The sequence below is a fragment of the Triturus cristatus genome, chromosome 7 (assembly GCF_964204655.1).
Source record: "Triturus cristatus chromosome 7, aTriCri1.1, whole genome shotgun sequence".
Taxonomy (NCBI): Eukaryota; Metazoa; Chordata; class Amphibia; order Caudata; family Salamandridae; genus Triturus; species Triturus cristatus.
Window position 1 is genome coordinate 539,255,098 of NC_140590.1, and position 26,373 is coordinate 539,281,470.

Below are 26,373 nucleotides of genomic sequence, written 5' to 3' on the forward strand. Positions count from 1 at the left end.
CTTGCCTTAGACTTGTTTGCTTCTCCTTGCAATGCCTTTCTACATTAATATAGCACTGAGTTTCTGAAGCTGACAGCTTAGGTGGTGAAGACTCTTTCCTGTCATTAGTCAGAGAGTCTACTTTATGCTTCCCTCCCTAGTCCCCTGATCCAGAAGTTCCGCTTAAGGGTACATAAATGGCCAACGTAGGTTTTAGTGAAAACCCCTTTTTTGGCCTTGGCGGTAGTGGTTCCTTCTCAGGTAGATGTCAGTAGATTAGGACTATGTTCTTCTGATATCTCCATACACCTTTGTCTGCTACTCTTCTGAAGTTCCGGTTAGTGACCTGGATATTGAGAGTTTGCAGCTTCAGCATTTAGGGTTTTCCAGTAATATAGATTTCAAAGTACAGAATTCTCAGAGAAAGTCTACTCTTTATGCTCATGGGCATCAGTGGTCTTCCTTCCAGAGTTGGTGCAAGGATTGAGAGATGCATCATCAGGAAGGCAAAGGTATTTTGATTCTCCAGTTCTTTTTAGATGGGTTCAATATAGGCCTTTCAATTCCAACCATGAAGGTTCAATGAGCTTTCAGAGCCTTCGAGGAACCTTGAGGATGTTACAATCCCTGGATTCCTGTGCTCTAATGCTACTTAGGGGCGGTGATTGGTTATACATGCACCCAGGTTCCTTCTCGGTATCTAACGTTAGGTTCTTAAAGCCTTATAGCATTACCGTAATGAGCCATTAGAGGAGGTTTCCTTAAAATGACTGTCAGATATTAAATCTTCAATCTCCTCAGGCAGCAGATGTGTTAGATCTGTCATTTCTTCGGCCTACTCTGCACAAGGTTTAGCCCTCCGTTCATGTATTCCATGCAAACCAAGAGGAGGAACTGCTTCCTGGGTAGTTGCTCAGGTGGTGTTTATCTGGGATGGTTATAGGTCTGATTCCTGGGCTGCGCTCTCTACCTGCACGCTATGTTACTCTCTTCAAGTGAGAGGTGGTGAACAGTTTCTCTCTAAGGTCCTGCCTTCTGTTTCCCTAAATTGAGTCTACTGGTTCTTTTTATCGTTAAGTAATTAGTGTCATAAGTCTATAAAGGTCAGAACAAGCTTTATCAGACTAGAGCCAGTGCTTAATTTGAGCCAGTGGTTGCCAGTGGGGCCTACTGGCACTAATTTGTGGGGACTGGCACTTATTTTTCTGCAGGAGAGGGAAAAACACAATGTGGAAAGATGGAGGAAAAGGAAGACGGATAACAGTCACAAAGGGACAAAGCAGGAACCTGCAAGAGCGAGAAAAAGGAACAGGGACCGCCTGGTAGTGGATTACCGGAGTCACGAGGTGGATTTGAGACTATGCAGCCTTGGTTTTCAGCGCGCTGACCTGTCATAGTACCAGCCATGGGCTTCTTAGCAGAGCTTTAGGCACTGAATCTACAGCCATTTTTACTTGTCTACAATTTTGAGGAGTTTTATTACAGTGTTATTCCTGTTCAATAAATAACCCGACTGGATATTCATTTTAATTGCGATTTTGTGAAGTGTGTTACACTGTAATTAAATCCAAACTACATACTGCCTCCCATGAACTAAATCTTGTCTGCTCGACCAACCTACCCGGTCGGTTTAGGCTCTGGAGGGCCAGCTTTGTGTCTCCAAGTACTCAGCATCCCGGTTACTAGGGAAATCAAGCGTCTGACCCCCGAGACTGCTAACTTCAAGGGAATGGTAAAAGGCCTGACATCTCCCCTACACACTGGAGGGAAAACAAGCAAACACCTCCTTCCACGTTGTAGTGCCTGGGTGGTGATATCACTGTTAGGTAAGTGCAAAATAAACCTATAAACAGCCGCGGTGATACACATCTAGAAAGCTGACATTACCTTCTCACTGGAAGTTATTACTTGTAAAGTCTCTTTTCCATTTCCCCTAGCGGTCCGTGCATAGCTGTCCCCTCACGCGGAAGGCACGTTGTTTCCTGCTGCTGGGGGCGTGTATTGTTCTTCTCTAGGCTTCCCCCTGTTCATTCTTATTCACCCTCCCGACAAACAAAACGCCGCCATTGGTTTCAGTGGTTCACCCTTTCAGAAACTGTTCCCTTTTCTACTCAATGTAATGTAATCACCCTCTTGAACATGTGTCGTCACCCTCATTCGAGTCGACTGGTTGACAGGTTCGTCTGTAAGAGAGCATCAGTCTGTCACTAGTAAGTGTCGTTTCCAGGACGGTTCCGGTGCGTCTGTCGCACACTGAGAGAGCAGCAGTCTGTCACTAGTAAGTGTCGTTTCCAGGACGGCTCCGGTGCGTCTATCGCACACTGACAGGTGTGTGAAGGTGTCTTCCACTAGAAAGGATGTGGTGGCACCTGTGTGGCAGTTTCCCACCATTCCTGCGTCCATCTGTGTGTGCATCAGTGGTCGAAGTGGGGAAAAAAAAGTAGGGGAACTGTGGGCGGAGACTCAGGGGGCGGGAATAACCCAAGGATTGGATTAGTGGGCGGAGTCGGAGGTGTGGCTAGAAATAGCAAAACATACCAATTTTTGAACGTTTGGCATTTCACTGACCAGTTACAGCTTATAACGCTATTTAATTCGAAGAATCAATAAACATGTTTATTTGAGGTTTAATATATAAGTTGTTTACATTTAATACATTTGCAATCTGGGACATGTTTCCAATCACAGAATGTTCCAAATACGCTTATAAGTGGAATCATAAGACATTTGTGTCCGAGCCATGCAGTTTCTTTCATCTGCACTTCTCCTCCCTTTTTCTAACCATTTCTGAACATAAAATTCAGGTTTAAATTCTATGACAGGAGACCCCACGATTTTTATGAACATTGTAGAAGACAGACGATTGATTGATATTTTGTTCTGCAGTGGTGTGAGCACCTCATTCATTACACTAAAGCCCCGTTCACATTCAGCAGTGGAGGTGCAAAAGGAGTCTATAATGTGCACCAATGGTTTCAGGCTTTCAGGGATACAATTTTTATTTTGTTTGTACTCTCTGAAACCAAGGATGTACTGCCTAGTATCAAATACATGCAACCTGCTACAAAGGTTTTGTAATTCTCCCTCACCGTATAAGATGTCTACTGGATCTGGCCAATAAACTGGTTGTAAGAGCTTCATTCTATGTACTAACTCTTTGTATTCTATTTCATCATTGTTTGTGGTTGTGCATCTAGAAACATTTGATGCATTAGACATTGTCATCCTTTTTCGCAGGTTATTTGCTAAGCTCCTAAAGAACTGTGCCCTATTGATGCTAACACAGCCTTTGTTCTGTTGCAGTCCTACACCAGCAAACTGCATCCGTTCACCAGCATCTAATGCAGTTGTAGCAAACAAAGGGCCCAGGTGCATCAGCCATTGATTCAAACACTAAAATCTGCATCTGTATTGAGCGATCGGCCTCATATATGGTCATATCACGCCGCTGCAGCCTTCTGGATAGGTCACCCAATTCTGTGAGAGCATCATATAAAATGCCCATATTTTCAACAAACACCAGGGAGGTTAATAAACGGTTTAAACCAGCATATTTCCTCTGCTCAATGTCACTCCTCGTTGAGTCTTCGGAAGATTCCATGAAATGTTTACTAAGTGCTTTGTAGTTATTACAAACAGCTCTCACAAATCTTTCACTTGAGGACACCCAACGTACATCTAGCACCTTTCCAATTGCCAGAAGTCTTACTTCTACCTCCAGAGCACATTCCCCAAGCTCTCTCGGATTTTTCGGAGAGGCATGGTAGGTGGTATATAGTTTATCAAAAAAAAATTTGAGCTGATTAATGCCTGCGACTTCTTTACAAACATCACCCACAGCAAGTTCCAGCTTGTGGTTAGCACAGTGCCATACACTCAACTGTGGAGATTTCAGTTTCAGAAGAGTTGCCACACCGGATTTCCTACCTATCATATTGGAAGCACCATCTGTTACAAGCTGAACCAAATGACTTTTTAAATACTCATCAGTAAAACCGTGTCTCTCTAAGCATGCAAGTAAGGTATCTAAGATTAGATCTGCTGCTGTGCTTGGCAACTCAACAAGGTCCATGCAAAAGGTCAGTGGCTCATTGTGTTTATCAATACCTGCTCTTACACAGATAATTAGTGTGGTCAATTTACTATTTGTGAGCTTAGGGACATATTTATGGGAATGGTGGCGCAGGGCAGCACAGCAAGTTACTTTGCTGCGCTGCCCTGCGTCACAGGGAAAGGGCGGGAATGTGCCGTATTTATCCAATATGGTGCATTCCGGTCTTTTCCCCCTGCACTGGCGCCATTTCGACAGCCTAGCTTCAACGCAGGCACACTTGCCCCATGGTGCAAGGGTGCCACCTTTGCATGCAGGATTGTTTTTGTGCAGGAAGGGGCACCTTCCTGTACAAAAACAATCTTGAGAGGCTTTTTCATCTTTCTATGTGGGCTGCAGAATAAAGCACAGTTTGAAAGAGGAAAAAGCAAGGAGAAATAAAGATATTTCTCCTAGTTATGCCTCCTCTGGGGCAGCGCAAGATTTTGCCGCATTCCCAGGATTACAAGTCCTTGTAAATCTATGAATGCGTCAAAAACCGTGGGGGTTGTGTGGGAGACTTTTATTATTGCAGGAAAACTACTGCGTGACAAAGCCACTGCTGCTCTAGGGTGTGCTGCTTTGTAGACCTGCCCGCAAGACTGGTGGTGAACCTGGGTATGAATTGTGGTGGACAGGGCTTCAAGTTTACCCAACTGGCCACCGGTAGGCTTCACCTGCTGGTGCTAAGAGACCAGGGCTTCTAAGGTCTAGTGGGGCCTTCTAAAGTCTATCATGGGTGCTCCCTCAGGAGTGGTCTGATGGACAAGGCATGAAGGCTGAACCAGGTTCCCCAGTTCCAAATTTGATAGCTCTGGCCATAATGCCACATCCTATCCCCACCGAACACCCTTCTGCCCCACTGAGTGAAACTCGCACTGTCTTCACCTACAACCCAATTCTGCCCCATTATAAGCACCTGGATGTGACTCATTTCAAATTATGCAGTGCCTGAAAAAAAGTAACAACATTCTGGGAAAAGCAAATACTCATAGGGAATGCAGGATTATGTAAAGCATGCAAAATATAAGCAGGAACGACATGTTACCTTAACGCTTATACTCTCGTTCAGAAATCAATGAGTATTTTTTGTCTCAAACATTGAGGACATGAATATAGGGCTCCTCCTGTACACATGTGTTAAGCAGGGCTCAGAGACAAAGGAATGAGTTTGAGTTTGAGTTTAAAATTATTTATAAAGCGCACGTACACCAGCGGTTTCATGGCGCTGCAACTAACAGTTATCTGGGCGGGGGAAGCCGAAGCAAAGTCGAAGGAAGCAGAAGCAAAGACCAGTAATGGATTAATTAAAGAATTCAGTGAACAGATGAGCTTTGAGCTGTTTCCGGAATTGCGGGTAAAGAGTTAAGGCTCTGAGCTCAAGAGGGAGGGAGTTCCAGAAGAGAGGAGCAAGGGTCGCAAATTTCGATCCTCCCCATTTCTTCCTACGGAACCGCAGGACTGTGAGAAAGGATTGGGTAGATGAACGCAGTTCTCTGGAGGGAACATAGGGAACGATCTCAGATGAGATAAAAGCAGGGGCCGTGCCCAGTCGTGCTTGGAAGGTGATAGAAGCAAGCTTAAACTGGACACGCGCGCGGACAGGGAGCCAATGTAGGGACTTGAGAAGGGGAGTAACATGGTGGGACTTTGGTAGTTTAAATACCAAGCGCGCCGCCTGGTTTTGGATATGCTGCAGACGCCTTAAGCTATATGCAGGTATACTTGCATATAAGGCATTGCCGTAATCCAGGCGGGAGATGACCATTGCCAGGGTGATCAGTTTCAGAGCGTCAAAAGAAAAGAAACGGGACACCTTGCGTATAGTGCGCAGAGAAAGAAAAGAAGAGGAGACCACAGAACTAACCTGGGAGTGAAGAGTGAGTTGAGGATTGAGCTTAATGCCTAATGTTTTTACTGAGGTAGAAGGGACAGGTGGAGGGCCTAGGGAAGGGGGCCAAAACAAGGAAGACCAGGGGCTGGATGGACCACCCGTCAGCACCAGCTCAGTCTTGTCTGGGTTGAGTTTCAGATGGTTGTGGTTCATCCAGTCCCGGATATGAATCATGACAGATTGGAAGTTAAGGATAGAGGCAGGAGAAGAAGACAGATTAAAGACAAGTTGGAGGTCATCCGCATAATTAAATACGGTGACCTCCATTTGCTGCAGTGAAAAAATAAGAGGGGCAATGTAAAGATTAAACAAGAGAGGTGAGAGAGAAGAGCCTTGAGGGACCCCGCACTGAACTTTCCGAAAGTCCGCCGAGAAATCACCCAGGCGAACTCACCCAAGAGCAGAACCGAAGAGTTGTTAACTGAGATCGTGGCCACAACTTCCAAACAATCGGGGAGAAACACTAAGGGGGATTGAGGGGGACGGTAGATAAGTAGGCAAGTGAGAGGAGGTGTAATAGAAGTGGTACGGATAGCCAGGTACTCCGTAGTGGCAATATCTGGTAAGGAGAGAGTTTGAAAGGGGAGGTCAGTTCGAGTGATGACCGCAACGCCGCCCCCAGCTCTACCGTTATGGCTGTCCGCACGTATAGCGTAATAAGGGGCTGGGAGAGTGGCCAATAGAACGGGGAGAGAGTCATCGCAAAACCATGTTTCTGTTAAGAAGAGAAGATCTGGTGCATGAAGGTCTAGCAGCACCGATAGTTCATGCGAGTGGGCTACTGCAGACCGGGTGTTTAAATAGTAAACCAAGAGGGTTTTGGGTAGTCTAGAGTTAACATCATCCACCGGGAGGGGAGAGGGGATATGGTGAGGGGGAAGGGTAGCGGGGGAAAGAGTGGGAGACAAGCCAAGAGAAGAAATAAGAGAACAGGTAGTGGCTGATAGAGACCATGGGCCCTGGAGGCTACGGAGTTGGGCGGGGGAATAGATGAATGATTGGGCAGAGTGACATGCCCCTAGCCCCGGACGTCCGCGGACGGGCGCAGACGGGCTTGCCTTAGGCGCGCCTTCGTCGCGCCCGCTGCGCCCGTCCGCTGCGCTTCCGGCCCATGCACATTGTTTTATAGGGGGAGGAAGAAAGAGAAAGGGGGGGCGTGGCCGGCGAAGTGGGCGGAGCTAGCTCGCTCGCTGATGATGGCGGCAGCGAGGGAGGATTCCCCGTGGCAGTGACAAGAATGGCTGTCAGGGGGTCAAGAGTCCGCCTGGAATCCTGGCGTCAGTGCAAGTAAGTAAAAACAACACAGGACTGTACAATTTAAAAAAACGATTAGCAGCGCTCCCGGCTTTCCGCCTCAGGAGAGTGTTAGAATGGATGCGTGAGAGACCAGCGCGCCCTTTTACCCTGGAGAGGGGGGCGTGGCCGGCGAAGTGGGCGGAGCTAGCTCGCTCGCTGATGATGGCGGCAGCGAGGGAGGATTCCCCGTGGCAGTGACAAGAATGGCTGTCAGGGGGTCAAGAGTCCGCCTGGAATCCTGGCGTCAGTGCAAGTAAGTAAAAACAACACAGGACTGTACAATTTAAAAAAAAAAACGATTAGCAGCGCTCCCGGCTTTCCACCTCAGGAGAGTGTTAGAGAAAGGAACTCTTCAAGAGAATCTGATCTGACTCACGGAAACCCACAAGGGCTCCTTCTTATCCACAAATTGTGCACTCTTGATTGTCAGCGCCAGGATGCCTGTTAGGTGAGAGTGCGCTTTACAAGTGAGATAAATAAATAAATAATTCTTATTCATGTCAGCCAGCTAGCTGCTCAAACATAGTATAGCACATAGGTATTCAAGTGTCCTGCAAAGAAGAATGAGTGCGAGTAAGTAAATGTGGGTGTGAATGATTGAGTGCCTGAATGTAACTGAGCATGAGTGAAAGAGTGTATGTCGATGAAAGTGAGAGAAAGTGAGTGAGAAGGAGTCACGTATAGTAAGTGAAACTGTAAGTTAGAATGAGGTAATCAGAGTAGGAAAAAGTGGTGAGACTGAGTGAGTGAGAATGTGATACCGAATGTTGAAGAGTGAGTGCAAGTGAGCAATTTTGAGTAAAAGGGAAAGTGAATGAGAATGAATAATGGGGGTAGTGAGCCTGAGTGAGATAACATGTGAGCAAGCAGGACAAAACACAGGCCTTGGCAAAGTGGAGGTAAATATTTACTTATCTATCGTATCGGCCATTGTGGCAAGATGACGAAGGGAACGTCATCGTTTGGTAAACGTCGAAACAAGACGCACACACTGTGTCGTCGTTGTGGATCAAAGGCGTACCATCTCCAGAAATGTACCTGTGGCAAGTGCGGATATCCCGCCAAGCGCAAGAGAAAGTATAACTGGAGTGTGAACGCTAAGAGACGCAACACCACAGGTACCGGCCGTATGAGACACTTAAAGGTTGTCTACCGTAGATTCAGGAATGGATTCCGTGAGGGCACTACACCAAAACTGAAGAGGGCAGCAGTTGCAGCATCCAGTTCCTCATAAATATTTTGTTAAAATAAAATAAAAATATGCCACTTATGGGAGGAACTTATTGTGCATCTTGAAAAAAAATGTGGTCAACTCCTGGGGATGTTGTCTTGGCACAGTAATGGCTTTTGAGAGAATTTGTGTAAAAATGGGGTGTTGAAAATAAAATGCAGTATTTGACCCTATAGTTTTTTTTTCAAAATTATTTTGGGAGTAGAAACACCCAGACTGCAAATCCTCCGGGCCCTCCTTTATCTCTTCTTAGTCTTACAAGGCCCAGTAAATCGCACACTTTTCCAAATCTCTTTCTAAATATTATCACTCTCAAAAACTGTTTTTTCTATGTAATTTTCCTTTGATGGGAAGAGGAGGTTTCTGAGGTGGTAGTATCAGGCAAGTGACACTACTTGGGCTCCCTCTGTTCGAGCCTTCATGGAGGATCCCTCTTCATTGCTACCTCCACCTGACACAAGACTCCGCAACGCACTCCCTTACAGGCTTGATTATCCACTACTCCTCTCCAGTGCACCTTATCTCACAGCTGACCTTGGGCCCCAGCCCCATATCAGGCACCATCGGGCTCCACTTTCATTTTTCCCAGTAAAAACATTAGTAAAATCACCTTCAAACTTAAAACATTGAATATAGCAGTAAATATAATTAGCACACACTTTAAAGTATGTTCCACAGTAGCCCTTATGACCCGACTGCTAATTAAATAAACAAAAACAGAAAGGCCATGACAAGGCCGGCTTTAGCGCTGATGCGAAAGTCTTTTTTGGCGCCACACCAATAATCACTGCCATACGCCACAAGTGCTCCTCATCTCCCCATAGCCCCTCCCCCTCATGACCTCCTCCTCGGATTCCCTCACTGCCACCCTCCACCAGTGCCCCTCATTTCGCTGTAGCCCCTCCCCCTCATGACCTTCTCCTCAGAATCCCTCACTACCATCCTCCAGCAGTGCCCCTCATCTCTCCCTAGCTCCCCCCTCCCCCCCATGACCTCTTCCTCGGATTCCCTCACTGCCACCCTCCAACAGTGCCCCTCATCGCTCCATAGCCACTCCCACTACCTCCTCCTCGGATTCCCTCACTGCCACCCTCCAACAGTGCCCCTCATCGCTCCATAGCCACTCCCACTACCTCCTCCTCGGATTCCCTCACTGCCACCCTCCAACAGTGCCCCTCATCTTTACGTAGCCCCTCTCTCATATGCATTTCATTTGTTGTGTAGCGCTACTCATATCAGTGTAGTGTGTGTCAGTACTTTACACCACGCACACATTATACAGAGACAACGAATCACACAAGTATGTAAATCAGCCTACAGGGAATGTCACATAAACCAATGAGGATTACAAGGTGTATGAATCACATGTCATCCATACTGGTGGGCAGTATATTTTAAGAGGGTGTGGTCTGGAGAAGCACAAACTCAGGATTTAAAGAGTACTCCAGTGGTTGGGGGTTGGCTTTACTGATAAAAATGTATATCTGCCCAAAGATACTCATTTTAGCAACATTAGAATAATGAAAGACTGGGGAAGTTCTAACTATATCACAAAACAAAAAACGCGAAGTTCTAACTATACCATTCAGGTTTGCATACAGCTCTTTGATGACAGTTCATTGGTCACTGTCCTATGTTAGGATTGTAACTTCTGAACTGCAAGTAACACAAGGATCTCTGTCACAATGACAGTAACCCACTGAGATTCCGCATAAAATACAGTTCATCTGCACTTAACTACTAACAGAGAAATGATCGCTCTCCAGCAGGATCATTAATCCCCAGCGTTATCGGGGCATTTTTTTATTGACTTATTGTTGTCCTGCATCGGCCATGATAATGATAAAAAACGGATTAAATGAAGCACACACGAAGTACGTGTCCTGCTGCGCCTGTGCAGAATTTAAAAAGAAAAACAAATAGTGAAACATTCTCCTACCTACTCCACTAGTCAATCTTAGTGTCGCAGCCTGAAGTGATAAGCAGCTGCAGGGGTTGGGAAAGGTGAATCAAAAGAAACAAACGTCTTCTCTCCTGCGCTGCATAGAAAAAGAATATCCACGCAGCAGGACAGTAGGCAAAGGTTACCGCGGCCTAAGAAAGGATTTGTCGCCTTTCGCCATGTGGAGATGAAGGGGTGAAAAATAAACAAAGCCTCGTTAACATGTAAATGGTCTTTTAAAGACCTGTGAAGTACTCGGGCGCGGCTGCGATAATCTCAGAAAACTGTCTGTGTGTGCGCGCCGGGGCGCACACACACGACGGAGGAGGTGGGGGGGCTTTGAAGCACTTTGAGCCCCATGGCGTTTCGCGCCTGCCTTCAAGCCCTTCTAGAACCGGGCCTGAATTAGGGCAGTCCCGGGACGCTTTTTTTACATCAAGAAGTAGGGGAACGGACTAGCATAATTTTTAAAAGTAGGGGCACGCCGTGCCCTTCCGTTCCCCCCCACTTCTAACACTGGTGTGCATGCATGTGATATGTATATAGTGAGAGCGTAGCTGAGAGGCAGCGCACGGAGTACGAGGGTCGGAGTGGGGGGAAGGCTTGAAATGTCCTCGCGGCCCTACCTGGACAGAGTCTGCGCTTCCAGAGGGATACGCGAGTGAAGTCGAGCCAGATCCCGGGATTTAGGTCTGCAGACGTGTGTTTTTTTTTTTTACCGTCCTAAGCTCTGCTGGGTAAAACTTCTCGTGTTCTTACCTTTTAAGCACAGGAAGCTTTTCTAGCACGAAAAGTCAGACTGTCCCCTCGCCTCCCCCTCCTCCCCCTTCATATTTCTTCAGAGCTCAGATCCGATCCAAGGTAATTAATCTGGAGTCTCTCGAGCCTGGTGGCGGTCACACAGCCAATTACCAGAAGCTGTCATCGTGAGGTGAGTGTGGGCTGCCTCGGACTATGGCAGGCTGTGCGCTGCTGCAGCAGTCTGCACGGGCACGAGAGCCCCGCGGCTCTTGGATATGGAGTAAAGTACACCCTGGTGTACATTATGAGGACACTGACCACCTAGAGGAGTGAGGCCAAAGCCGAGCTGAGCTGATTTATGCGGCCATAGTACTCCAAGGTGACTTGCAGTATCCTTTTAACACATGACCGAAAGTATTTTATTCCTTAAAATGTTTGCTGACACTCTCTCCCTTCCCACAAACCTCTTAAAACCTTGTTGTCTTTATCATGCATATGAAAGCAATTGCATGGTTGCAGTAATGAAGAATAAAAGCGCACTCAGTGGTGCAAAACTAAACACACCAAAAAACAGTTAACAATTTGTTGCAAAAAGATATTAGGATCAAGTTAACATAATTCGGATTAAAAACGTTGTCACTCAGAATGCCTAGAAACATGCAAAGGCAAAAACGAAACATGCTGCCATAAGTATCTCCTTTTTGCTGATCTCTGTTGTCTTAGAAAAAAAACCCCAGAAGAACAAAGAAAACCCTTTTCCACTTCATTATTTAAGCTGCAGATGTTATTATGTTCTGGGACCTGCCTTTCATCTTGGCTGCCTGCTCAGGCCGCAGGAATTATTAAGCCGCAACTCAACTACAATAACTTTTTGAAGTTGAGCTGTTACGTCATTTTATTGTTACAGCTGACTAAAGACATCACAACTTGACTAGAATAAGGAAATTAGAGACAGGATTTTATGCCGGAATTGCAGGCTCCCATGCATTACCAGATCATTCCCGCTTGTGCAGGGAAGCACGTTTCACTCATGAAAGGGCCACAACCAAGGCCCAGGATACCTCAACAGCCGCCTCAACTTCTACGCTCCCAAACGCCAGCTTCGATCGACCGGCCACGCCCTCGCCACCGTCCCCCGCATCCGAAGAGCCACCACAGGGGGACGGTCCTTCTCCTTCCTCGCGGCCAGGACGTGGAACTCCCTCCCGACCCACCTCCGTCTGACCCAGGACCACCTCGCCTTCAGGAAGCAACTCAAGACCTGGCTGTTCGAGCAGTAGCGGACCCCCGTCCCCTAGCGCCTTGAGACCCTCTGGGTGACTAGTGCGCTATATAAATGCTTTGATTGATTGATTGATTGATTGATTGATAGCCGCTACAGCCAAGAGTGACTTGTAGGGGCCTGAGCGTTGCTGTCCTGCTGCTAGGGAGTATATTTTTCTTCTCTAGGCCCTACTGTTGTGGTTACTGTTTGCCGTTTGTAAATACCTGCCAGCTTCCGCTCATTTGGGTGAGGAGAGTTTTTCCTCTTTTCATTCTTATTCACCCTCCTGACAAACAAAACGCCGCCATAGATTTCTATGGGTCACCTTTTAGAAATGTGTATTCTCTACCCAATTTAATGAACTCACCCTCTCAAATATGGGATCTAGCCCTCATTGGAGAGTCACCAGGTTGACAGGTACGTTTGTATAGAGAGCAGTAATCTGCCATTAGTATGGCATCTAGGCGCTTTTTGAAAATCCTGAGCAGTCCTTGGGTTCTGACGCATCTATCGCACACTGCGATAGCTGTGTGGAAATATGTTCTCAATAGAACGGATGTGGTAGCATCTGTGTGGCAGTTTCAAGCTATCTCATGTCCCTCTTTGTTCGCATGTAGGTGTCAGTTGTATAGTGAGAACGTAGTCAATAGGCAGCGGACGGAGTTGGAGGGTCGGAGTGGGAGCACTTGAAAGATCATTAGAAGATTATTCCACCTTGGACAGGGAGGCAAAGTCCAGTCATGAAAAAGCCACTAGCCACTAGCCGCTGCAGCCAAGACTGTGACATTTTGCTGAGGAGAAGGCAGTTCCAGCTGGTAGAAGTGGTATGATTTTGTAGTATAAAGAGAGGACCATTCTAGAAGGAGCGAAACATTCCACCTGGTAGAGCGATATTCCACCGATGATAGGGGCAATCTACTCTACAGAGGGCCATTTCCTAGGGAGAAGGACATTCTAGCGGGCAGAGGGCCAGTCTGACTGAAATAGAGGAATTGTACCCAGGAGAGGACCAGTAACATTGAGGAGTGGCTGCCATTCCACCACGCACAGGGCCATCTGCTGACAAGAAGGCATTCCACCTGGCATATGCTCATTATGCTGAAGACCAAGAAAAGGCCGTTCTTCCTGTGAAAGGGTCATTCTACCCAGGTCATAGACAACTTACCCAGGAGACTGCCATTCCACCAGGGACTGGTGATTGCATTCATACAACCTGGGAGTTTGATATTCCACTCAGAAGAAGCTGCCTGTATGAACCCTACTAAGAGGTTGGCTTTTCTACTTCGGATACGGCTACCCACATTGAGAACCATTCCATCCGGTAGGGTGATATTCTACCCAGGGAAGAACCACTGTTCCAAGGAGATGCCTAGTCTATGCAGGAGAGGCACATTCTACTTGTCTATTATGAACATCCATTACTAAATAGGTTAACTAATTATTAATCTTATTTGTTCTGTATGGGTTCCATAAGAAGCAAATCTCTTGAATTACTGGATCAAAATCTGGTTATTGACTGCAGTGACGTCACAGTGCTGTTGTGCCATCACCATAGGAAGTGCTCGCTTCCCTTCTGTTCTGCCCCCTCACCTGGGTCTCCGGAGACCTGGGCACCGCTGGAGAATGGTAGTTAGCAGTATCAGCCGCCCTATTCCGCTTCATTAACCCTAGAGAGGCGGGAAAACGCAGGCAGTGCTTTGCCTGTGCCAACATCCTTCTCCCCTATCAGGGTGGATCTCCACAGACCCAGACTGAGAAGAGAAATCAGCTTGTGCTGCCAACTCTGCATGAGCTGCTTGTCAGATCTGGTGGGATTCTTGACAGTATGGGTCTACCAATGTTTGCATCTCTGTCTTCTTAACAAATCCATCTGTTTAGTAGGGAAACCCTCAGCCACTCTTAGGTGACATGTTTCATAATAGGGTTACTCCTCACATCATTCACCAGTGGTGTGGACAACAACCTCTCATAGAAGAAAGAACACTTTAAAGGATGGTCAAAGAGGACAGGGGGTCCCTATGTGAGCTAGAGGTGCAAGAGGGTGGAGCACAGTGTGCATGCAAAAAACACTAAAACTACCCTGTTGGAAATTGCCCTTCATGCAAGATTACCCTGATTTTTTTGCCTTTTTGCTGAACCCTATTTTTGTTGGCTGTAGAACTTTCAACATGGTAAAATTGGCATGCCCCTAATTGGCATACTTAACTTACCTACAAGTACCTAGAAAATGGTGCTCAAGGTGTACCCAGGGACGGTAAGTTAAATGTCATGAGTGGGTTGCAGCACTCATTGTGCCACCCACTACAGAGGCAATTCAAATATGGCAACAGGCCTGCCACTAGACGCCTGACTGTGCAAGTTTAAACTGCAAATTCAAGCTGTAAAAATAACCCCTTTTGACAGACCTAAAACCCTCCTTTTAAATATGTATAAATCTTCCCTAAGTAATCCTTACTGCCCATTACCCCAGGGGTGAAGCCTTGACCCCTGGTCCAGGCCAGCACTCTCCCCAGCAGCAGCTCCGCCTCACAGCCGCTCCGGTATAGAGCCCTTCCATGAGCAGGGTTCGCGCCGGCAGCCCGGCCCAGGGCCTCAGGTTTTCTCCACTTGCCTGCCGTTCCTTCTTTTAAATCCGCATTGTTGCTTATTTGTGCCTATTGTGTCATTATTGTGCTTACTGTATTATTCTGATTCCCCCGTATTCTTGTGACTTCCCCATTGTATTTTTGTGGTCACTCTTCCCGCCGCTGCTGCCCCTGCGGCCCCACCCCCCGACCCAGCCCCGCTCCGCCTCCCTTCTCTGGTCCCGCCCCCTTCCCCTACTTTATGGCGACTGCTGCGGGGGAGCGCGTGTGAAGCCTTGACCCCAGGTCCAGGCCAGCACTCCAGTACAGAGCCCTTCCACGAGCAGGGTTCGCACCGCCAGCCCGGCCCAGTGCCTCAGGTTTTCTCCACTTGCCTGCCGTTCCTTCTTTTAAATCCGCATTGTTGCTTATTTGTGCCTATTGTGTCATTATTGTACTTACTATATTATTGTGATTCCCCCGTATTCTTGTGACTTCCCCGCTGTATTTTTGTGGTCACTCTTCCCGCTGCTGCTGCCCCTGCGGCCACGCCCCCTGACATAGCCCCGCTCCCACCTCCCTCCTCTTATTCCACCCTTTATGGCGGCTGCTGCGCAGACGCGCAGCGGACGCGCAGCGGGCGCGCCACTGGCGCTCCGAAGGTACGCCTAAGGCAAGCCCATCTGTGCCCGTTCGTGGCTAGCGCCAGGAAACATGGCTCTCCCAGGCCCCACCGCCACGATTCCACCACCCTCCTTGCACTCCATCCCGGAAGACACACCACCTGCGTAAGATCCTCGCCGAACACCACCCACAGACAGTTCTTGTGCAGACCCTGCCGCAGATCCTTCACCATCGACAAAACCCCCACAACCACCAATGGCCCGTCTGATGCACGCACCGCCGAACCCCTGACTTGCATCCTCCTCAACGTGCACTCCCTGCACCGACACGGCGTAGAGATCTGAGACCTGATCGACTCCCTCTCGCCCAACATCGCCTTTTTCACGGAAACCTGGACCAACGCCACCTCCAGCCCCGACATCGCCACTGCCATCCCCGATGGCTACAAAATCCAGAGAAAGGACCGCCCCCACCACCCAGGAGGAGGACTCGCCATTGCACACAAGACCCCCTCCGACTCTCCACATCCAGCACGAATGACCCCCACTCCAACACAGAACACCTCCACTTCCAGATCCAGACCAGCTCCAGGAACACGCTACGCAGCACCCTCATCTACAGACCGCCGGGACCTCGCTCCCATTCCGCAGCTACCATCGCCGAGCTCACCGCACCCCACGCCATCACCTCCACGGACTACATTCTACTCGGGGACCTGAACTTCCACCTCGACAACTGCAACGACCCTGACTCCACCACTCTCTTCGACAACCTCGCCAACCTCGGACTGAAGCAACTGGTCAACACGCCCACTCACAGAGCTGGACACCCCCTCGACCCTATCTTCGCGAGAGGGACAAACATCCGCTTCAGTCACACCACCCAGCCCATCTGGATGGACCACCACTGCGTCCACTTCACCTTCAACACCAACACCACCACCGCACCCAAGCCCGCCCCGCGCCCGCCACAAAGGAATTGGAGCAAGGTCACAGAGGAACACCTCAACACCACCCTCCTCCAAAACCCCCCCAGTATCACGACCGATACCAACTACGCAGCCATTGAACTTCACCGAAGGGTCTCCCGCTGCACCGACAAGCTCGCACCCCTCCGCCACCCCACCAAACAACGCCCTCTGAAGGCCGCCTGGTTCACCACGGAACTGCAAGAAGCCAGACGCTCCTGCAGATGCCTAGAGAAAACCTGGCGTAATAAGAAAACCACAGAAGCACGGGACAACCACAGGAGCACCCTGAAGGAATACCACCAACACATTAGAGAAACTAAACGGACCTTCATAAGAGAGAAAATCCAGACCAACGCGACCAACACAAAGGAACTGTTCAACGTCATACATCAGTTCACAAAACCCCCCAGCGAAGCCATGGACGTCACACCTTCCCAGGAACTCTGCGACAAGCTCAGCTCCTACCTCCATCTGAAAATTAAAGTCCTTCAGCGAACAGACGCCGGACACCACCCCCCCCCCCCAACGCTGCCGACAAACCAATCATCACGGCCTGGAATCCCGCCACCATCTAACACATCACCGCAACCATGAAGAAAACCCACTTAGGAGCCCCAACAGACCCCTGCCCACCACACATATTCCACAGGGCCACCGCCACCATCGCACCTGAACTAGGACGGACCATCAACGCCTCTTTCATGTCCGCCATCTTCCCAGACAACTGGAAATGAGCGGAGGTTAAACCCCTCAAGAAACCAACGGCCGACCCAACAGGCCTGAAAAACTAGTGGCCCATCTCTCTCCTCCCTTTCGCGGTCAAAGTCACCGAGAGACTCATAAACACCCAGCTGACCGCCATCATCGAAGAGAACTCCATCCTAGACGCCTCCTAGTCTGGATTCTGCAGCAACCACAGCACCGAGACCGCGCTCCTCGCTGCCACTGACGACATCCGCATGCTACTCGACCAGGGACACACTGCGGCCCTCATCCTTTTAGACCTCTATGCAGCCTTCGACACCGTTTCACATCGGACGCTCGCAACCAGACTTCACGACGAGGGGATACAAGGAGCCGCCCTCGACTGGATCTAATCCTTTTCTCCGGCAGAACCCAGAGGATCAGACTCCCTCCCTTCCTCTCTGAACCCACCGATATCAACTGCGGAGTAGCCCAAGGATCATCGCTCAGCCCCACGCTCTTCAACGTCTACATGGCCCCCCTCGCTACCATCATCAGACAGCATGGGCTCAGCATTGTATCTTACGCCGACGACACCCAGCTCATCCTCTTACTCACAAAGAATCCCGAAGACACCAGACTCTGCTTGCAGGAAGGAATGAAGAACGTGGCAGCCTGGATGAAAGACAGCTGTCTGAAGCTCAACTCAGAGAAGACCGAGATCCTCATCCTCGAGCCTTGCACCTCCGCTTGGGACAACCCCTGGTGGCCCCCCGCCCTTGGGAATCCACCCACCCCTACAGACCACGCACGAAACCTTGGTGTCATCCTCGACTCCTCCCTCTCAATGAACCGCTAGATCAGCGTGTCGCTTCTACCTGCTTCAACTGCCTGCGCATCCTCCGCAAGACCTTCAAATGGATCTCCCAGACTGCAGAAGGACCGTCACCCACGCGCTCATAACCAGCAGACTGGACTACGGCAACGCCCTATACGCCGGAAAACAACAGAACTCTTCTACATAAACTCCAAATCATCCAGAACGCCACAGCCAGACTCGTCCTCTGGACACCGCGTCACAAACACATGACCCAGCACACACCAGACCTCCACTGGCTCCCTGTCGAGAAGAGGGTCACCTTCAAACTCCTCACCCACGCCTACAAATCCCTCAACAACATCGGACCCAAATACCTCAGCAACAGAGTATCCTTCCACGTACCCAAGAGGAACCTCCGCTCCATCGACCTCGCCCTGACTGAGGTCCCCCGCATCCGCAGAAACAGAACAGGCGGAAAAGCCTTCTCCTACATCGCAGCCAGGTCCTGGAACGAGCTCCCGGTGAACATCAGACGTGCCCCGACCCTGCACACGTTCAGGAAGGACCTCAAGACCTGGCTCTTCGACTGACCAGGAGCTGCCCCCGCCCCCAGCGCCTTGAGACCCTCACGGGTGAGTAGCACGCTTTACAGACCCCTGATTGATTGATTGATTAAAACAGTGTGCAAAGTATTTAAAAGTAAGACATGTAAAAATTAATGTTAAACATGTCCTAACAGTGACCAGCATCTCAGAGATACTTTTAATGTAGCAGGATTGGCTGTTCCATAGGAAAGCATAGGGAACCAATATTAAGTTTAATAAATATTATCTCTGCCTAAGAAACAGCTACAAATTCAACTTTTGGACTTTTTGAAATATGTATTACAATCCCAATTCACTTCGGATTAGTAATACATATTTTTTAAAGATGGCTTTCTTAAAGTCACCTTTCCCCTGCCCGAAACTCCTGGAAGATAAATCTTCATTTTGTTCTCTCCTTTCTGCCAGATAGTGATTTCAGCATATCAGTGGGCGTCAATGAGATGTGAACTTGCTCCCAGGACAGAGACTAAAGACCATGGATGTGGGGAGGTTGTTGTGTCCCTGACAGGACGGCCTTTGGGCTGGGCCCAAGGACTAAATTAATCTCATAGAGGCCTACCATGTCACAAGCAGATGTAGCTAACACCCAGGCCTGCACCCTTCTATTGTCTCACCAGCCAGACTGGCCTCCATCACAGTGGGCCTCTTATTGACACCACAGTGTCAGATTTTGCTGGCGTGTCAATACCTGCTGGAGTTTTTCATATGACATTGGAGGCGCACTTCAAAAGAGAAAAAAGAATGCTAAAACAATCCGTGTTTGTTTGCTATCTGGTTGCTGAAAGCTCTGCTGTGTCCAACCAGACTTATGTCCATGAATTTATTGGGGGTTTAGGGATTGCCTAAAACTGATTTTAGTTTTAGATGTGGGAGGACACTAGGACTTCCACAGTACACTCCCCCAACACACATACACCCAACCCTCAGAGCCAAGTTTAGTGTGGCTGAAGACTTCAGCCATCTTTAAAATGCCCAAAGTGGGTAGGTATCACTTTGGAGGCTAGGAAAGAGTCATTTTATCAGATAAAAGTTTCACTATGATATTACTGATTGTTCTTCTTTTGCTAATATGTAAGAAATAGGGACTGCAGTTTTTGGTTCACTGAGAGACAGCTTTTAGTAGACTGTTGTCAATTACATTTTATTGAAAATACCAAATTTACAGTGGGCTTTGGGCCAGCCCATTGTTTACCATTTTATGGCTTTCTGGTCAATCTCATTTGCTTTCTTCTTATTCAATGGCATACCTTCCTCTTGTGTTTGCCACCCCCTGTGCATAGTGGTTTTATTACCATCCTTTTGATTGGATGAAGTATCTTTCCACTACTTACAATCATGGTACGTTTCTTTCTTTCAGCACTCCATAAGAGTGCATGTGTTTTCTTGCTCACTCCCTTACGTGCTGTTTCCTCCTTCATATCCACTCCACCCAACTTGTTCTTTGCTTACCCCATCCTTCCCCAGCTGCCATTTTATTTATTTTCTTCTGTTTTTCAAATCCACCCCATGCCCCTGCCCTTTGATAGCACCTCCTGTCTGGTTTGGGCAGGAAAAGAGAGACAATGAAAAGCAGCTTTACTAACCACTTTTCACTGCAACCATATCCATTAAATGTGTAAGCAAACTTTACAATGTTTGCTGAAAAACCTTATTTTCTGTTGTTAAGTGATGCAGTTTATATCTTGCTAAAAACAGCAAGAGTTTCATATTTCTTGTAATGGGACCTGTGGAGTTTTTACACACATACTCATCAAGCCAGATCAGTTTCCTGGAATATCCTTTAAGTGTACATTTGATTATGAGGGCATGATCCTTTCAACCGAATTGACTGTTTCCTTTATTGTCTTGTTCTCATCAGAGACACATCGGTTGCTGCTACTGTTGAGAGTGCCAGGGGCCATTTCAGGCATTGCTTGAGGAACAACGGGCGCATGCGCTGGCTTTGTGCGCCCCCACGGCACAATGATATTACAGAAGGGGCTGAAGACACTTGTGTGGCCTCGTGTAACTCTGATAGTGCTGGTGCATATGTAGCACCAGTGCTATCGTGAAAAGGCGTTCCCTCTCCTGCATGGCGGAGTGGCCCCATGCAAATGAAGGAATCACTGTGCCTTAGTGCCCGCACCCTATTCCAGAAGTGGGTGCAGAGGCAAGCAGGCCCTTAAGAAGGGCACTGCCAGTGCAACAGAAAGAAGTGGTGCACAATCAATGCACCCCATAAGGGCAGCCTGTGGAGGAGTAAAAGGGGGCTCCCTCTATAAAGTGTCAGTAGCTGTTGCCTGCACTGTGAAACACTGTAAGCATGCATTTGGTATTTCACTGAATGCTGTTCTCCCAGGGCAGCTGCGAGTTCTCGCCCGCCCCCTGGCGGCAGATCATTGATTGTGATAGGGCACACTGTCCCTGTTTGCACCCAGCGCTCCTGCTTAAAGGTGCACTATGGTGCATAAAACGATATCACGCCCATTATATATTATGGGCCCAGGTCTTTTCACTGCTTTCACTGGGCACCGCAGAATGCTTTCATTGCTTACCTGTACTTAGCTTCATGTTGAATGACTGCAGGGCTCCTGCTGCTATGGAGTGGAACCAAATTAAATATTGGCTTGTTTTGTAGATTCTTCCAGTTTTCCATGACCGCAAAGGATTTCAGGGCCATGTTATGATGACTCGATGGGAATCTGATCATCTGTTTTTTTGACCTTGTGGTGTCTAATGTTCAAACATTGAAATTGGGATTACTCGGAGTTAATGCATAAACACTGGACAGAAAAAGAGATAGGCAAACTCTGTTAATTGTTTCCGAACTCTTCTGTTTAAAGTTTATGCATTAAGTTGGAAAAAAACTGAGTTATATCTATGAACTTTAGACAACTCTCGGGTAAATAAAACAGGATTGGTGCAGAGTCACTATTTTATAGCGCAGAAACTTTGGGGCTTATTTATAAGCCGATGTGTCACTTTCCCCCATATAAAAAGTGATGCACCGATGGCCCAAGGGTCTTATAAATAAACCCAGTGCTTTAAATGGGCCAGTACTGCCCGGTACGGAGTACCAGCACTTTTTTATTTTGCGAGGGAGAGTACCGGCACTTCTCAAGAGAGACCTAGGGGTATATGTACAAGCCCCTATCACCACCACAACAACACTTTTACCAACGTTATGGTGGCGATAGGGGCTTTGCCCTATTTACAAGGCAGCGTTAAGCCACTTAACGTGGCTTAACGCTGCCTTGTAAATAAGGCCCCCTTTCACGCTATGCTTAGCATGAAAGGCGTGGGCAGTGTGTGTAGCGGTGGCATTACACCGGAACACCCATTGATTTTGAGGCTGCCCCCTATGTACAAGGGTGGCGTACATAGGAGGCAGTGCCAAAATTAGGACCAGGTAAAACCCGGTCTTAGGTTGGCAAAACAAGGAGAAATGCATTCTCCCCGTTTTTGCTTTTTGCATGTGTGCTACCTTGTGCAGCACACTTGGAAAAACCAAAATGCCATTGATTGTTTATGTACAGGAAGAAGTCCCTTCCTGTACATAAACAATGCTTTTAAAAAAAATGCCATTGTGTAACTTTAATGTGTGCTGCACGAAGCAATACACATGACAGTGACAAAATGGCATTTTAGGATTGTTTATGTGCAGGAAGGGACACCTTCCTACACATAAACATTCCTCCCCTGCACGCAGACACCCTTGCACTATGGTGCAAGGGTGCCTGCGTTGGTGCTAACTTGCTAAACTTAGCGTCATCGCAGGGGGAAACGCAAGACTGCACCACATTCTTGTAAATATGGTGCAGCCTTGCGTTACAGAAGTGGCAGAGCGCAGCGTTAAGCCAAGCAGGCTAACTACACTCTCCGCTACTTCACTTGTACATATCCCACTTAATACTTTTAATTGGAGAGTACTGGCACTTCTTAGAAACAAGCAGTTACCCTGGTACAGAGTACCTGCACTTCCATTTTTCCATTTCAAGCACTGAATAAGCCCCTTGGTGCCTCCAATAGATTATTGTCCTGTTTTTGCGCATGCTCGTTGCCATGGTGTCTTCTCTTTTCCTTCGCTCTGGACCAGGTAAATCCTTTCATGTTTTCATGTCAGGATGGCATTTATATCGGGTCCTACGAAATGGGGATGATTAAGCGAACTCTCCAACAAAGAACTCATTTGAGATATATACTTTCATATGACCTGGCTTCGGATGCTTAAATATGTTAGAGTTATCAAGTAGCCATGTTTGGTTTTGGTCTCTAAGCTACATTTTTTATGTGAATTATTTTGTGCTCTAACTGAGCCTGTTAATTACTTTAGTCTCCTCTTCTGCTCATGTTTTGGTGTACCCTCGTTGCCACTGCTGCGATGCGTGGCCGATTGCCGTCCAGTTTACATTGTTTTAAATATTGCCGCATACAGGACGGTGGGTTCAGTATGATTAATGCCTTCACCCTGAGGTATTGTGGACGAACAGCCCAGGTTGAGTATCAGAGTCTCTCTCATTCTCCACACAAAGCTGACATTGGGTTCGTGTTTTTGTACAAAGATCTCAGTTTGCCAGGTTTAATGTGAGGGACTTTAAAAAAAATATATATTAAAACCACCTACCTTATCGCTGCGTCCTGCGTCTCTCCTCCATCAGACTTGGCTGAACCAGGAAGCAATGCCAGGCTCCCCTGACCAATCACAACGCTGCAATGCAGCATTGTGATTGGTAAGCACCCAGGCTCCCCTGACCAATCACGTTGGTCTGAGCGCAGCGGCTCGGCTCTCAGACAGAAACGTCTCCATCTGGGCATATTCTCCATGCAGGCTGTAATGCAGCTGCACTTAGGCAGAGAAAAGATGATGGACGGAAAGCTGAACAATGCAAACTTTCACTCCCAGTCACAGATCTGGATTTAATCTATCGTTTTTATGCTCACCGCCCCCCCCCCCCACCCCCAGTTTAGACGCTGCTAGGTTCAAACTGGCGTGGTGAGCCAAAACAAAATGGAGTAAACCCAGATCTGTGACAGGAGGTGAATGATTTATTCAGCATTCCATCCATCATTTGTTTTTTTTGCTCTATCTCAACCTAGCCACGGGTCAGGGTTGGCAGTGATGAGGAAGTCGCTATAGTATCAATGAATTTGTTATCATGCACTAGTGAGAAAATATGCCGGGGAGTCGAAACTTGCTATATGAGGCACCCTGACATTTGAAGGATCTACGACCCGACTGACACCCATTCACATCAATTAGGGCTTTCGGAGTAAACTAGACCTGTCTAATCAATTCATTAAACTTCCATCAACATGGTCCAGTCAGTCATCTGCATGCGAAGATATATTGAGGTTGGTCATCAAGACTGGCTCCCTATGTGATCCCCAGTGCTATGCAAATGCCACGATATGTATGAGAAGGCGAGACTGCCACAGGGTGCCGCTTCGTGCAAACTCAGAACTGCAAGCAATGTGGCCGGAAGGAGCCCCTTGGATGCCCCTGTGAAGAAGACTCCCCCAGCCAGATGCAATAACACCAAGCTATTTCTTCCATAGGGAAATATGTACATGTCGAAACACAATGCAATAAAAGTAATGCTGAAGATCACACCGAGTGTCAGCTCTTTCATTAGAAATTTGGAACAAAAACTTGAAAAAGACAAAAAAAAAGAACGAGGACTGCATGAGCTGTCACACTTAGCATGAAACAACTGAAGACCTGTGTAGCAACAAAAAGTGATCTGCCCGTCATCGCACCTCAGGCAACCTTTTCATTTAGAAATTCTGGGTTACAAGAGTCGGAATACAAGGAAACGACCAGGACTAAATGAACTAGCTTGGGATACCTGGAGGTCTCTGTACACACTTCCAAACGTCGAAGTCCTGTGCACTAGGCTTGGTTTCCAATAGATAGGGAGTGTGCAGGAATCTACTTTGCTACAGGGACACTTCGTGATTCACAGGTGCAGATGGAACGGTGCCAGGCCTTCGTTTACCCACATATTCTTCTAACAGATGTTTCAGTCTCTAAGCATAAACCCAAGTCCTAAACTGAACAGCCAAAATTAGCACAAAGAGGCATAACCCATAAACTTGGTGACAGGCAAACTTACTTTTATCTTCAATACCAATACCGTCACCGCCACCCAATGGGCTGAGAAGCAGGACATAACTCCACTGCTCTGACCACTGCACACAATACCATAACAGGGCTGGGTGTGAAGGTTTGAGAGCATTATGTACTACAGAACATGGCCAATCACTGCCTGGCTTCAAAATAAAGCCATACGGTGATTTGCCATTGTTCTGTGACCCTCCCACCCCGCGCCTCTTTGTGTGCGTGTCCGTGAGCCAATCTACATTCTGTTCCCTTACTGTTTATTAGTAAACAGTGTAAGAACAGAACCAGGATTGGTTTGGGAAGACGAACCCAGTGCTCCTAGGGAAACCGGGAGATTTGGCAGCATTACCCCCAGCTCCCTACCACTGTGTAGGTAGTAGGAACCTTAAGTGCGCATGTCGAGCTGGCCACAGCAAGGCACCAGTCCAACTCGACATGCGCACTCTATGTCAAGGCTGCACCTTTAAAGTCACTCTTTCTATTAGTCAAGCTCCACCCTGTTATGCATGAACACACCTGGCCTGCTAATTAAATAAAGAGCGCTGCGGCCGGGAAAAAGAAAGCCTTTAATTAAAAGGACATAGAGGCAAACACTATAAAATTAAAGTATATTTCGGGGTGGGGGCAGCAGGGGAGCAATGCCCTAACATCTCAAGAGAGAAACCGCCTCTGGTGACACTTTACTGGCACTTGTAAAAGGTAGCCAGCAGGATTTTTTATCTTTCCCTGGCCTATGCAAAATAGTGTAATCATACGCTTGCATGTGCAACCCCCACCTCTTGCAAGGGAACATCTTGGCTTTCGGATTCTCAAAAATACTAAGTAAAGCTTGGTTGTTAGTGACAAGGGTGAACTGTTTTCCATATAGGAACATTTGGAAGTTTTCACAAGCCCACAACACAGCTAAACTTTCTTTCTCAGGTTAGGAATAAGCACGCTTGGTCTGGTTTACCACAGACTCTGGCTCGCATAAGCCATAATGTGCCTTTGAGCATTGTCATGTCCACTGTGATGAGCCAGGATTGCACCCAACCCCACTGGGCTGGCATCTACTACAATCTCAGTAAGGAGTCTTGGATCAAATATGCCATTTCAGTAGCATTCTCAATTGCATTTTTGATTTTCTTAAAACTTTGGTCACATTCAGGCGACTACTTGAACACAGCGTTCTTTTTTTGTGAAGTCTCGCAATGGGGCACTGACAGTAGCAAAATCACTAATATACATAGAACAGTAGATGGTCATGCCAAGGAAGGATCACCGCATTGTCACATCTTGTAGTGTTGTAGTGGATAACAAGGCTTGTACTTTAGCCGGATGCCATTCCTTTTTCAGAAAAATGTATCCATCGAATTTGAGTTTCGTTTGGTGAAACTCATACTTTTCTGCATTCAAAGTGAGGCTGGCATTAGCCAGTAAGAGGCATACTTGTGTAAGCGATTTGTCATGTTCTTTTTTGAGAGGCCCCGAATACCAGGATATCATCACTATAATTAAAAGCATGTGGTACAGGCTGTATTATGTGGCAAATGACATCCTGAAAAAGTTCTGCCACTGACGACACCCTAA

At 47.6% G+C, this 26,373-nt stretch overlaps 2 protein-coding genes across 2 annotated transcripts in view; one reads left to right on the plus strand and one right to left on the minus strand.

The window, feature by feature from the left end:
* GALR2 (galanin receptor 2) overlaps window positions 1-26,373 on the minus strand; it is a 111,610-nt gene that overhangs the window by 10,329 nt on the left and 74,908 nt on the right. The gene's annotated exons all lie outside the window — the stretch shown is intronic.
* On the plus strand, window positions 8,190-8,508 carry LOC146810051 (large ribosomal subunit protein eL37-like). The gene has a single exon (XM_085616947.1). The coding sequence runs from the start codon at window positions 8,200-8,202 to the stop codon at window positions 8,491-8,493; it is 294 nt and encodes a 97-aa protein (XP_085473073.1). The 5' UTR covers window positions 8,190-8,199; the 3' UTR covers window positions 8,494-8,508.